General features: G+C 41.7%; 1 protein-coding gene across 4 annotated transcripts in view; it reads right to left on the bottom strand.

Moving 5' to 3' along the window:
• Positions 1 to 14,247, bottom strand: part of ZNF521 (zinc finger protein 521) — a 233,429-nt gene that overhangs the window by 27,415 nt on the left and 191,767 nt on the right. For all 4 annotated transcript variants that reach the window (XM_076329813.1, XM_076329816.1, XM_076329817.1 and 1 more), the window contains 2 exons: positions 3,534 to 3,665; positions 778 to 893 (listed from right to left, as the gene is read on the bottom strand). In XM_076329813.1, the coding sequence (XP_076185928.1) occupies positions 778 to 893; positions 3,534 to 3,665 (248 nt within the window). The remainder of the gene's footprint in view (positions 1 to 777; positions 894 to 3,533; positions 3,666 to 14,247) is intronic.

Here is a 14,247-nt window from a genome sequence, read left to right as displayed (position 1 = left end):
CCTATCTTAATACTTCAATATATATTAAAATAATTTAGGAACAATCTTCTGCTGCTGTCTCAAAGTGTAACACCACATCAGAAATAACTCACCACCACTTCTCATTGCAAGACAAGCAGTGCAGAATGTTAATATATCGTAAATAACCCCTTTATCCAAAATTGTTTCAGATCTTGTTCAACAGTTATTTCTTCCTTTCTGTCCTTTTGTTTACCATTAGTAAACAGTATCATTACAAGCCTGACAACAGAACACAAGAAGACAGTGCACCATTAATTTGACCCTATTATTTTTTTTTCCCCACCAAGTTAGTATTTATGGGAAATGGCCAGCAGGTAAACCAAGACAAATTCTGTCTACTTCCCTCCTCCACCCCCTTGCCCCATCCCTACACTCCTACTTCAGTGCTTAGCTTTTCACATTTAGAGACAAAAGAATACACTTATTTTCCATTTCACTGCTTGAGTAAACGTTTTATGGATATCAAAGAGAAAAATAGGATGCCCATTTCTCTCTCCTCAAGAATATCTTGAGCTGCAACAACCTACAGAGCAAGAATCCAAAGGTGGCTCCCAAAATTCAGGTCTGTACCAGGTGCCTTTCTGCCAGCACCTTTTTGAAGCAGCATGGGTTTAATCACCTGCAATTTCTCTTGTCCTTCCCTCATTCCCATCCTGATGTTGAGCAAGTATCAGAGGAAGTCATGGCAAGTAAAGCTTTGAACTCAGCTATCAAATACATAATGCTATTATAACCCCCAGGTAACAAGTGTGGTACCTGCAGCTCTGTTTGGAAGAAGAACTTCTGTGGACACTGTGTGCAGTCATAGATCTTGTCCTCTTGTCCATGGGCTGAGAAAATATGCTGCTGCAACTTGTTTGCTTGGACAAACACTAGAATATTAGACAAATAACAAGCTTTTCATTATTTCATATTGCAGGTGAAGAGTTTTTTATAAACTATTTCCCATTAACACTCAGCAATTCCGAGAGGTAAAATTAGGCTGGCACACTCAGATGTCACACTATTTATCTACAAAGAGTGATCCTTCTTCTAAAATGAATGAATTGAAACAGATAAACAAAGAAAAAAAAAAAGACCCTAACAGGACAAACAATGAAGATTTCAAATTTAAAGAATTTAAAAATGCCATTTTCTCTTCAGAATTGTTTCTTCATGCTTACTGCACTTTGATTGAACACACACAAGACACATTTCCTAGCAACCAACAGGTTTGAAAAGCATAGATGCCAAAGTCCTGTTTACTCTGTATGCCTAAAGTTAAAGCTAACAAACAGCTCTGTATTTAAATGTGTTAATGCTAAAAATTATATCCCACAGCTACACTGGGGCAATGTCTATAAATGTGAAACAGAACTGCAGGTAAATTCTCTTTGGATACTTTAAGATCAACTCTGCCTACACACTGAATGCAAGGGTTTCAATAATATAAACATGTTCAATTTTAATGACTACAAAACAAGGCCCTAAGACTGTGTAACAGTTTACCTAGGAGACATACTATTAATAATTAAATTGTATATGCCAGAGGCAGTGTTTGGGTTGGCAGCACTGACTTCTGATGGATGCCTGGTGCACTGTGACCTAAAAAAGTTTGCATCTACAATGTTAATCTGTATAGGCAGGGAAAGGATTTATTAAAGATGCTGGCATTTGACTTCGACTCCACTCCTAATCATTAAAATTATTCTAATTGCAAGGCAACAAAAACCATCAGAATATTGTTCTTCTGAGTCATACATTTTAATCACATTTCTCATTACCCCGGAAAAAAAAAAAAAGATCAGATTCCATTTTCCATATAAAACTTATATTGGTGATTTTTACTTCTTGTTAATATTCTAGCAAGACATGCTGAAATAATTTAATGGCATATTGCTAATAAAACACCATTGCGTATGATTAATGCTTGGTGTCTATTTACCCCATCAGCAAAAAGGAAAAAGTGTTTCACACAGATTGGAATCGACTTATCTCCATATTCTTTAACACATTTTACAAGGCTACTGGCTCAAACATTAAAGGATTAGTTTTATCAGGGATCTTGCTCACATGGAGAACAGTCAGTTGGTACTCCTTACATATGCGAGTTTTTATATTGTGCTTACAACTCCCCCAAACTTGGAAATTGAAGACCCATGGCGTTACACTAAAAAAAGATCACCTCATAATGTGTACACAAAGACAAGGGAAAAAAATTCGTAGAATCAGTAATAAAACTAAAAAACAAAAAAACCACCTAACTGAAAGAATTCTTGAACACAGACGCCTAACAGGCAAACTGTTTACGGCAGTACTATCCACACTCAGACATTACTATGACAAGCTGTGCAGTGAAGATGAACTATGTATTTTTTTAATTTTATAACCCACAGAGATGTGTGAAACCTGAACACAGTGAGGTAATAATCATCACCAGCCACTGTATCTGAGAGATGAAAAATTAAACTTTAATTTTCCTCTGTAGCGCGCACTTAGGTTTTATTGGGAGGGGAGCTGCCAAACAAAGAGAAGTAAAATGAAGGTATTAAAAGGTCTATTTGCCTATCAGTGAAAATCCTTCACTCCCATTAATGGAGAACAGAAACCTTGAATGGCTTCCAGAATTAGCATGCCATTGATGCGAGAATACCCAAAGTGTGTTTTGTCATGTTTGTGATTATCTTTGATTTTCATCTTGTAAAGCAAAATTGGGCATGTAAGCTACATATTAACGCTTATGTTTTAGGTTATCATTTTATGAAATGTTCTATTAAGAAGTCCTTAAAAAAACTCACAACAACTCTGTAGGCATCCTTTTAATGTGCTTTCATTTCCAACAACAGCATTTTTCTGTTCCTCATTATGGCCCAAACACTGCAGTGCTTAGCCCTACTGGGTCAAGTTATTTTCTCACTTGGGTTTTACTACTGAATAACACCACTGACTTGGGGAGGATTATTCCACACTTGGACTTGTGTCAGGGGAGAGCAGAACTTGACTTGTGGCAAGACAGCATGGTTTGCTTTCTAAAGCACATTACAAGGGTGTTTCTTCTCACCACAAGCCAACTAACACACGCAAGCGGGCTTTCTTACCCGATCAGAGGAGAATATTGCTGCACAGACTATGCCTAGCAGCCCTGGCCTGCGGGGACAAGTTCTGCTCTGAGTTATATCGTTTTAGATGAAACATCTGTAGCTTTAAAGCACAAATTTATGGGCAGTTTTAACCTCGGCAAGCTTGGAACATGACGGTAATGAGCATGATACCGTGGAAGGTAACAGACGATCTCTTCTGTAATTACAAGAAACTCAAACTTCCGATAGAAGAGCTTGAAATGCAGTTCTTACAGATGAATGCCTGACCTTCCAAGAAGCTCAGCTTTCTAAACGATTTCTAATCAATATTACCGATGAGCACAAATGTAATGTTCCCTCCTAAAACTGACCTAAAGCCAGCACATGACACAGTTGTAAGAGGAGTTCTGCACACATAAGCTAAGGGCAGGACAAGCAGTGATCGCCTCCTACCTGTAAAGCACACCGGACATTTGAAGGTGCCCCCCATGCCTTCAAAGCTGTGCTCTATCAGGTGGCACTGAAGTTTGGCAGGAGAGTCGAACGTCTGATTGCAGAGTTTGCATTCATGGTTCAGTCCTTCATCTGCGGGAGAAATCAAAGGAAAAGTGACATTAACTACAGCCCTTACCAAAGAGCCAGTCCAACATGATCTATGCACTGAAAAGACTTTTTGTTTTCCTAAGCTCAGGAAACTGGATGCCCCGTAGCACCTACGGCTGCTAACATGTTCTTTTACCTGGAAGGTTTCAGAATGTACAAGGCTTAACTGGGCATTAAAAGCACGGATTTTCCACATACAATTACCACCGAACAGGAATGCAGAGCATTAGACTTCAGTAGGAAATGGTGAGTGGGACCTGAAACACCATCTCTTAGCAGAGTCACACGATCACGACCGAGTACATTTGCAAAACAGCGCGTCAGGAATTTAACGCCGCTCACACATCATCCCGTCTATCATGGGTAAGAACTGTGAATGCACACATTTTTGGCACTCTGGCTGACGTTGTGTTTCTTGTAAAACCACCATGACAGGGGAGGGTAGTTTATACCCTCACATCACTCCTGCTCCACGTTTCTAGTCCCAGGGGCATACGTGAAACCTTTTGCAAGCTGCAGGATTTCCCAGCTCCCTTTCTGACAGTCCTAGATTTTTTTTCCCTTTATTTGCATTTCTCCTCTTAACAGCTCAGAAGAGTCCCCGGGTGCATCTCCTGACGCAGCTTTCCCGTCAAGGTCCTGCAGCTTTAAAACCCTTCCCACTCCCTGCCGCTTGTTCCTCCGCTTCCTCCCATTGTCCTCCGAAGGCCGGCTGGTGCCTGGCACCAGGTTCCCTTCCTGAGGGTGCTGCAGGATTCATCCACTCCGCCATGAGGGCAGTCAACGGCTGTCCTACTTAGAAACAGTTGCTAGGTAAGAAGTGGCTTCCAGCCCTGCTGCAGAGGCCTCAATTCCCACAGCGCAGCTTAGAAAAGGTCCTTCTGTATGTCACCGGTGTGCTACACGAGTAGCATTGATCTCACAGGTAAATACTGTATCTGATTATTAAAAATCAAGCGGGAATAAAACACTTGGCGACTGGCACAGCTCCCTACCGTTTCTCAGGTGAAAAGGAGCGATTTAGGAGAGCGCCCTGCCCACCCCGAAACACCTAAATGCCACGCTGCCTACCTCCTGCCAAAGAGAGCGCTGCCTGCAGTGATTAGTGACCGTAATGACGGACGTTCGCGGCTGGCAGTTGCTGTAGATGGTGACAACAGAGACAACGTTTTGTACTGCACACAACGATCCTGCCCACCAATGTAAAGAAAACATGACACGGTGCTTGTGTAGCTGAGTGGGGCCACACGCCCTCTCAAAATGATCCTTAGTGACTTATCAGAATTGAAAAAATTTCAGTGGTAGCCCTCAGCTTTCACTTCTCATTAGTCCAAAAGCTAAATTTAGCCTTCACATAAGTCACGGCATTTTTCGCAAAGGGTGGGAATTTGTGGGCTTTAGACAGCGCAAGCTAAGCCAGGCGGTGGTGGCCGTTCCGCAGGTGGGACTACTGAGAACTACCGTCGTGTGGTTTCCTACGAAGCATCAGAGCTCTTTATAATGAGAAGGTAAGGGGCAGATGAAAACCAACAAAGCCAAAAGATTTACACAAAATCGGGGTTGGGTGGCAGGGTGTCTCCTTTGGCGTAAACAGGTAAAAACACACTGACTACAAAAATTTCTGCCCTGACAACAGTCCGTAACTGGGGAGCTCGCTCTCCACTGAACAGCTAGCTCTCACAATTTTCATATATACGGCGACTCCATTGCCTTTCATGGTAAAACCGTGTTTTTCATGTAGCAACTGAGAGAGGAATGTAGGACTCCATTCTGGCTCTTTAAAATGGACACATTGGCACGTGGCCATTTTTTTAACTCTCCCGTCTTCCTGTCAGTCTTAGCACAACAGAGTGGTGCCACGGGTATAGACAAACATGTCCGAGCATCGCCCACACGCTCACACAGCAAACCGCAGACTTCCCTTCATCCCCTACCCAAACTTTCATTAAAGCAACGTTCAATGTTCCTGCCTACCTCCACACACTGAAAAGCTATCAGAGGGGTGTGAAATGTCAGGCCTGCTCTGGGAGTCAGCTGAAAAAGGCCAGTGGTCCCGTCGATCCCCTCTGCCCGAGGACTACTGCCACTGAGGCAGCGGAGCACAGGCTGTTGAGGTACGCGTCCCATCCAGCCAGTCACACTGGCAGTCAGGCACTGCTGGCTGAACATACTCCGTGCGATAGACTCCCAAGGGCAGATTAGGGGTAGGTGACACATGCTCATCAGGAAGGTAACTCTTCATAGATAAATTAGCAACCATTTAGCAAATACATGCTAACTATTTCCTTAGCAGGGAAAATTTTAGTCGATTCTCAAGAGTTGCCTGGGATTTTGGGTTTTCCACCATCACTGACAAACCCTTCCAGTGTGTTCTGCTTTTGCTGCTGCTGAGAGACGACAAATATGGCCCACGCAAGCACCATCAAGGGGAGCATGAGGGAAAAGAACCTGGCATGCACCAGTCTGTACATCTAAGAGAGATGGCCGCATCCTGCGAGGCAGGCTCTATGCCGTGCTCTCCCAACAGGCAGCAACCCACAGCTGTGGGCAAAGCTGCAGAACAGCAGCATACTGAAAAGAGGAGGAAGGCTCAACAAACCATATATAAATGCCTCTTCTTCCCTGAACTTGCAAATCACTTATGAGGAATGTACAGACTGCCACACATGATCAGACCATTTCTCCTACATTCAGTTCCTTGCCATGGTCATCATCACCAAACAGATAGTTCTGAAGACGGTGCAAAGGGTAATTATGAGCTAGAAAGCCTATAGGGTGAAGTTTCTTCATCAAACTGTTTGTGCTGATACACAGTCAAAGCAATTAGGACAAAGGGAGCTCCATCTCAGGATCTTCCACATGTCAAGGTGAAGATAATCGATGCCAATTCTCAAATCACAGAGTAACTGTTGGCAAAGTGTAAATGAACCACGCTAATCATTCTTGAGCATGGGAACACTGAATGGGGAGTTCTTCAAACATTCCAAGGAAGAAAGACTTCCTAAAAAGAACTATTTTTATATGGAGCTATGGAAGACAGAGAAGGCTTTTTTCTCTTTCCATTACCTTGTTAATGAGGAAGAAGTAGGAAGAAAGGCATGCACTCCTGATGGTGAAGCAAAACTAATTTTAGTCACACAGTGTTTGTACTTGTTCAAGAAGAATTGAACCCCATTAAATGTGACCCTATTGTATTTCCCATATCACTCAGATCCGAGGCGATCTCCTGGTCACAAACATCAAAACCACTTTGATTACTGTATGTTGCAAATCCAATTTTCCTACAGGCTTATAAACAGGGCTTGAAAAATCCCCTCACACACTCGCCTGGGGCAGATAGGAAACTTCCCCAGGCAAGAGACATCAATTCGTGCAGAATCTAAGCTTTCTCTTAAAAATAAAATGTTTTTAGTCTCCTAGTTCTAAAGACCGCATTTAAAATATGACTACATTTGTATAACTAATAGAATAATTTTCTTCCTAAGTCCCGCTGTTCAGGGAGTTATCAACCCCTCCCCTCACACTCTTTTTCACCCATTTTGTGCACGTCACCTGCTCTGTGCTACATCCTTGGAACAAAGGGCAAGGTTCCAGCCCTGGAATTCAAGAACATGAGACCAGCATCATTTAAATTTAAGGGAGACAGATAAGGTTACAGTACTGGCAGAAGAGCCAGGAGTGCTGGGTTCCATTCCCAACTCCGACCCTGACTTACTCTTATCACCTTGGGCATGACAGTATGGCCTGTGTTTCTCAGACTACCCATCTCTAAAGAAGAGGTGTTAATTTTTAATTTCTACTTTAACAGGCTGACCTAATTAGTATCCCTTAAGACTTTTAATACAACTGGGACAGTGGAGCTGGAGAAGAGTCCAGGACTAGCTACCATACAGAGAAGACCCAGAATCACTGCCATCTGCCTTTGAAAAGGTTTAAGATGACATGTCCGGGCACACAACTGCCTGCTTGCTTGGGTCACACAGCACTGCAGAAGGATGAGGGAACAAGGCTTTGTCCCTGTTTTGCTCTCCATAGAGAATTTAAAAGCACGGCCAGCATTTTATTTCCCACCAGCATGAAAGAGCCAGGGTATGGCAGCTCTTGCAAAGGTGCCAGATGTGGAAAGAGGATGCAAAAGGCTCTGTTTACACGCTGGCCCCTGTCTAGCTCTTCATGTTCAGCAAACAACTTGATAGGGTGCTATGGAAGTGCAAAGTATGATATCATTAATAAATAAAGGACTGGTGAAATGTCACATTTTCAGTTTCCATTTGGGATAAATCTGAAATGGAATGGAGTGTCAGATACAGTCCAAGAGGCTCTCCTTCCCTGCACAACAGAGCTACTGCTCTTTGCTCTCACTCAGGGAAAAAAAGAAAGAAAAAAAAAGGAAAGAAAAAAAAAGTGCTGAACAGCTTTAAAAAATTCAATCAAAATAATCTGCTCTTTGGAAAGGTGGCGGCTGACAGTAATTGGAAAATACTGTCTGACTCATTTATTAAAGTGAGATTCAGAGTCAATTGATTTAATAACCATTAGAATATTCTATTAAGGATATAATAGGTTGGCACAGCCCTATTTTTTATTAAGAGTTATAGGTAAGAAATAAGCAATGCTATGGAATTTTAGACAACTGCTGTATGGATTAGACTAAAAATATGGCTTGCAAAATAGGTATAAAAGCAGCAACTATCAGGAGGAGGAATAAGAAAGTACATTACAGTGCAAATGAGTTAGCTGAACGATGAAAAAGAAATGAACCTTTAATATAAAGCCTGCACTTTTCCAAATCTAACAGAAAACCATGCACTGCATTCCTTGATGTGGTACATCGTAAAACAAGTCAGCACGTCCTTCATATTATGGATCCAACAACTCCATAAGGAAGGCAAGAACAAAGTACCCACTGTAGAGCACAGAACTGCTGCTCGCTGTTGCCCTTACATGGTTAGGATATGAGTTTGGACATGGTTAAGACCTCGCAACATGGATGAGGACGGTTTACCCACTGCTGGTAGACAAATGAGTTTGATGCATGCAGAATTTCTGCATAAGTAATTTACTTTCCATTTGTAATCTTTATTCAGATAGTGGGAAAATGTAAACATGAATCAATTCTAAATAAATGCATTTAATATTCATATAAATGTTTAATATTTACACAAATATTAAATGTTTCAATGGGGGTAGGTAGATTTTAATTGAGGTGCAGCCCATTATCTCAGCAACTAACTTGATAACCAGCTATAAAAGCAAACAAAATCAGTCTTCGTGCTGAGCATAATACTCACATTTGGGGATCCTCTGTCTTTGTACCAGCTACCCACGCTGCAGTTACTGAGTTACTTGTACGGCAGGCGAGATCCCCCCCACTTAAGGCACTGCTTTAGATGACCTGGCCCAATTTGTGTTACCAACTCAACGTGCAACTTGTTCGTTTCACGGAAGGCCCTGACATTTCAATATACACTTTAAACAAGTGAAACCCTTTAAGCAGCCTCTAGACTGTGTCCCATGTTTATGCTTCTTGCTCTTCAATAACAACAAAACTAGAGCAGCTACAAGCAAATGTTCACTGGCTGACTTACATGCAGCTGTTAAGTCGGTAACCACTGGGGGCCCTCTTATATTGTCTGATCAACACTACAGCCATTACCGAGTACCAATTTGTAACAGTTTATAAGTAACTCTTTCCTTATTCACCCTCGAGATTGTCCAGAAGGGTCCTTCTGCCTTTTACTCTGAATAAATCTATAGGCAAAGGTCCAAAGATGATGATGTCCTCCTGGTAAATCATCACGAGGCTGGGTCCATGCTCAAAAGCATCTGCTAAGAAGCAGTGTAAACTCTGCCCTCCACATACAACACAGGAAAGAAATGGCCTGCAGTCCCTGTATTTTTTTCAGGTCTAAAGCATGCACAGCTCCTACATTCAATGTGTTTTCTTTATAATTTTTTTTTACCAAGCAAACCATGGCCCTAAACCAATTTCTCCTTCTTCACATTGCTTCCACTCTTCCCCGAGTTAATTTTGCAGCACACATTTATAAGCCACAGATCTGAGGAGTAAGGAAGGAACGCAATGGATGACAGCTAACCCCTCGGCTACAACATCTCACACTGAAAACCAGGGAAGGACAAAATACACTGTACAACACTATAATTTGCAGAGTATACAGCCATCCATGCTTCCTCATTTATAGTGCTGTGTTTGTCTGCATCCCTTTAATTCTACCGGCCACACACCCACACACTCATCAGCCTCTCTGTGCCACTAAGGACAATCTCATTCCTGCTCGAAATTCGGTCTTAGGGCCCACTATGGCAAGTAAGTGCGTGACAAGTCTCCTCACCTGCTAAGGAACACACACCACCTCTTCCAAGCCTGGAAGCTGAAATGAAACAGTGCCTGAAGTCTTCAGCACCACGTTCATAATTTCTCCCCGATTGTAATAGTGCTTCTGTCATTTTCAATTTCTCAAACTTTATCACCCCCTGCCCCCCATGAAAAACACTATCCACCATGGTATTAATTTTGGAAGCTGACATGAAAAGCATGGGAATATAGCGATAAAGAAGGAGACACAGTAAAGGCAAAGCATACAGCTGGAATTTGCAGCAGGAAAAAGAATACAGCTGGAATTTACAGCCGTGAGAAGAACCGGCCACGGAAAAACAGGGTTCTTTGAAGTCCTAACTAACGGTTCAATCCTGATGGGACAGGATGGAGGATTGGACGGAAAGTACACCTGTGTTTCTCCTGCACTGTCCAGGGCAGATCACCACGTGTATGGAATCAGCAGGGTGGGGGAACGAAATATTTTCCTCACCCTCCTGGCACTGTTATCCTGCACGTCCCTGTTGTGCCACACATTACTGCTTGCATAGGCAGGCCTGCACGGTGGCCTGTGTTTACTCTTAATACCACTTTTAACCAAAATCATGATGTTAGCCAGAGACTGGGAAACTCGACACATCAGGCTGCAACCTGAGCAATGTCCCTCCCCTTGCTTTTTTTTTCAGTTCAGAATGATTTTTGGGCAAGGCTGTGCCCATGCCTGAGGAAGGAAGTGGACAAGATGTAAAGAACAATCCTAAACTCTCGAGTCATCAACAACTGTAGCCTCCCAAGGGGAAGGTTGAGACCAGGCTATGACTCTGTCTTGAAGGACACTGGCCAACATCAGAAGGAAGAGGATGGGATATGCACTGTGCCGTTGAGGCCAGGCCACGCTGGCTCCTAGTAGCACCAGGTAGGAAGCCTTATTCTACACGCAGGGAATAAATCCTACAGCCTTCTGCAGTGTATTGCTAGAGCTACAGCAAAGGGTGCTGATTGATGGAGTGACAAAGAGCTGGGATCCACCTCCTCAATTAAAGCAAAAGTTCATCTCTCCAGGGCCAGATTTTGAAATTAGATCTGCTTAAGGGAAAGCCAGTCTACTGCATCTTTCATTCCACTGCATTTTTGTCTGAAGCAAGGGATGCATTTCACTTCACCAACTGTTCACTTTTTTGCTTGGTTGCACTCACTTTGGCTGCTTGTAAGTGAACTCTTCTTACCACATGTGCCTTGTATGTTCTGTTAAAGCCATGAATTGTCTGGCTTCGGTAAGGCTGGATGAAAAGAAAAGAAGGGCAACTGGCAGGGTCTATTTCTTAATAACTGTCATGTTTTCAGCTCAAGTAAGAACGATTTAAATGCAGCAAATGCCCTCTCCATCAAAGAACAGCATTTTCTGGGCAACTGGCTACCAGGAGAGAGTTCAGGAATTCAGCAACAGGGCTATTCACCAACTGATAGGACATGCATAATTTGCTACTCCTTGTCTGTAACTGCACCAGGAAAAGGTATTAAAATTTGTTCGAAAAATGTCTGTGTTGCATCACGTAGCTATATACATTACAAGGTTACACTTCATCACTGCAATAAAATCCCATGTGATAGAGCTTATTTTGGAAACAATTTTACCATGGGATATAAAAAGAAATTTAAACCAGTAAGAATAAGCTGAGTGGTATGAGGTATTTGTAGACAGATGATCCAGCTCAACGTTTACCTTTTCAAAAAGCACTTAGTGCTCACTGATTAAAAACTTGGAGACGGATCCTTCAAATGCTGGCATAACTAACTCAGGGGAGCAGGCCTCCTGTCTTACTAGACTCTTGTCTAGACTTTTTGTGGGACTAAATTCTGCCAAAGTGTGCAAGGTTGAGCCCTCCATCCTTATACTGCACAGTGAGATACAGATTATTATCTGCATATTACAGATAAAGAAACCAAACCCCAGAGCTGCTAAATGTCTGTTTTCCCACCCCAAACAGAGAATGAAAACTCTCTTACTAAATTCTAGTGGATGAAGAACCAGGCCCTGCTTAATCTGCCCATTTTTATGAACACAGTGTCAGCATTAAGGTCAGAATTAAGTTTTTCTTTGTTCTCTTCTATGAGCTAAAAGCCTATTTCTTTCCACGAAGAAAGTTTTTTGGACCAAATCTTCTGTAGTAAAGTAAAATTACAATTTGAATGGCTCAGAGATTGCCTGAACAAAATAGTTATTAACAATTTAATAAAACTGTAGGGGGAAAATCTAATAAAAATGTCACATTCGTATTCAGAAGAACTAAGAAGAGTAAAATATAAGTAAAAACTTCTGGCTTTTTTAGCTTTGTTAATTTAATTTCAGTATTTTTGTTCACTGTTTCTTTTTCTTGTTCTTGCTTTCTGGTTGGAGAACCAGCTTTCTCTGTTATTTGATGTTAAATACCTACCAGTATTGCCCACCCACCTGGGACTTCTGGAACTGGTGGAAGTACAGGTTTATCTACTTTGAAGTATTGCACAAAGAATGCATGAATTGTTAAACTAGGAGAGGGTATTTCACGTTGCATAAACTAAACACAACCTGTTCTAAATTTAGGGTTACCGGGAAAACATCTTCTTGCATGGAGACAATTGAAGCGTCAGTATTAATTCCACATCACAGTGGACCAGCAGTAGAAATTATGTTTTGTACACAACTCTCATCAGTATTTCTTTTGTTCTGAGTATACAGAAAGGGTCAGAGTTGCCTTTCTTCTTTTGGCATGAAGCCATTACATGTCTGGAAGATAAAGTCTCTAAATGCTGAAACACTGTTTATCTAACCTACAAAGAATTGCCTGCTTACCCTTAAAAGAAGGGGACGAAAAAAGGAAATTGGAAAAAAAAGAGCAGGCTAGGCTAGGCTAGGCTAGGCTAGGCTAGGCTAGAATAGAATAGAATAGAATAGAATAGAATAGGGCTTTCCTGTATTACTGGATATTTGAATTGATAGCATGAAGAAGTAACAGTGCTCCTCATATTTTCTAATATATCAGATACTATTGATAATTTTTTCCAAATCTGAATGCCATTACATGAGTCAAAGATTATCTGGCATCTTCTTACATAGGTGAGGGACACTTTGAAATGAGCAGCAATTGCTGGGATATTGATCCAGCTCTTAAAATCATTTAGGGGTGTATCAACTTCCTGCTTTCTTTCCTCTTAACCTCCATCTCCTCCACCCAGCCCTCAGAAAAATCAGGGAGGAAGAAGCGGTTCAGGCTGTTAAGGCCTTCAGGTCTATGCTGATAATTGGGCATTTAATTAGATTCTTTTCACCGAGCAAACTGCTTTGCCAGTTAGGGGAGATCTTGTACAACAATATATTAAAATGATAAAGCTCAATTTAATATGAAGTAGTATTTATATTGCTCATCTGACTTAGTTTGCTGTTTTATTTAGGAAAGCATGAGAAAGCTCAATTTTAATTTGCACTAACCTTTCCCTGTCTCTCTCTCTTTGATCCTGCTATAAAGCAAGCAAGCAGCTTTGGGCTCACATATCAAAAAAGGACCAGACTTCATTCTAAACCTACTCCACTCACCTTCCCACTTTCTCTGCTGGTACTAAGGCTTCACACTGAGCTGAACAAACAGCTGTTGGGATTTCTATATTAAAAGTTCTTCATGGATAAGAGAATAATGAGGGTCAATTAGTTATTTTTCCTCTATTTGTTACATGTTTGTGGGTTGGCTTTTTTTTTTTTTTTTTAATTCTAAAGGCTACTTTTGCAGATATATTCCAACTCTGCATCAAACCTAATTCCTCACTGAAGCAGACATCATTTCCCACTATGCTAGCAATTGAGGAGTGGTGCCTAAGAACATCCTCCCTCTCCAGTGAACTTTCAGGTAGCGGAATGGGAAAGTTATGAACATGAAATAATAAGGGGAAAAGAGGAAAAACAACAGAGTAGGAGAAACAGAGAAGAGTTGGCTGAAAAGAGATGTATCATTGACAGGCAAGGACTGGTTGGGGAAGGAGAACAGATGTAATAGCAACAATAAAGAAAAAAGGGGGTAGACTGAAAAGGCTGGAGGAGAAGAGGTGGTGAGCAGAAGCAGGATGAGGGCATGAAACCTAGCTGGAGGTGAAGAGGCACAAGAAAGTCTTGATTTAACCCTCATTCAAATTTCACTGAAGAAAGGCAGAGAAGCATTTCCAGACAGAGCTTGGGTAATTTAGTGCAGATCCAAT

This window comes from Aptenodytes patagonicus, chromosome 2, assembly GCF_965638725.1.
Source record: "Aptenodytes patagonicus chromosome 2, bAptPat1.pri.cur, whole genome shotgun sequence".
In the NCBI taxonomy this organism is placed as follows: domain Eukaryota; kingdom Metazoa; phylum Chordata; class Aves; order Sphenisciformes; family Spheniscidae; genus Aptenodytes; species Aptenodytes patagonicus.
This window is presented reverse-complemented; position numbering and strand designations above follow the sequence as displayed.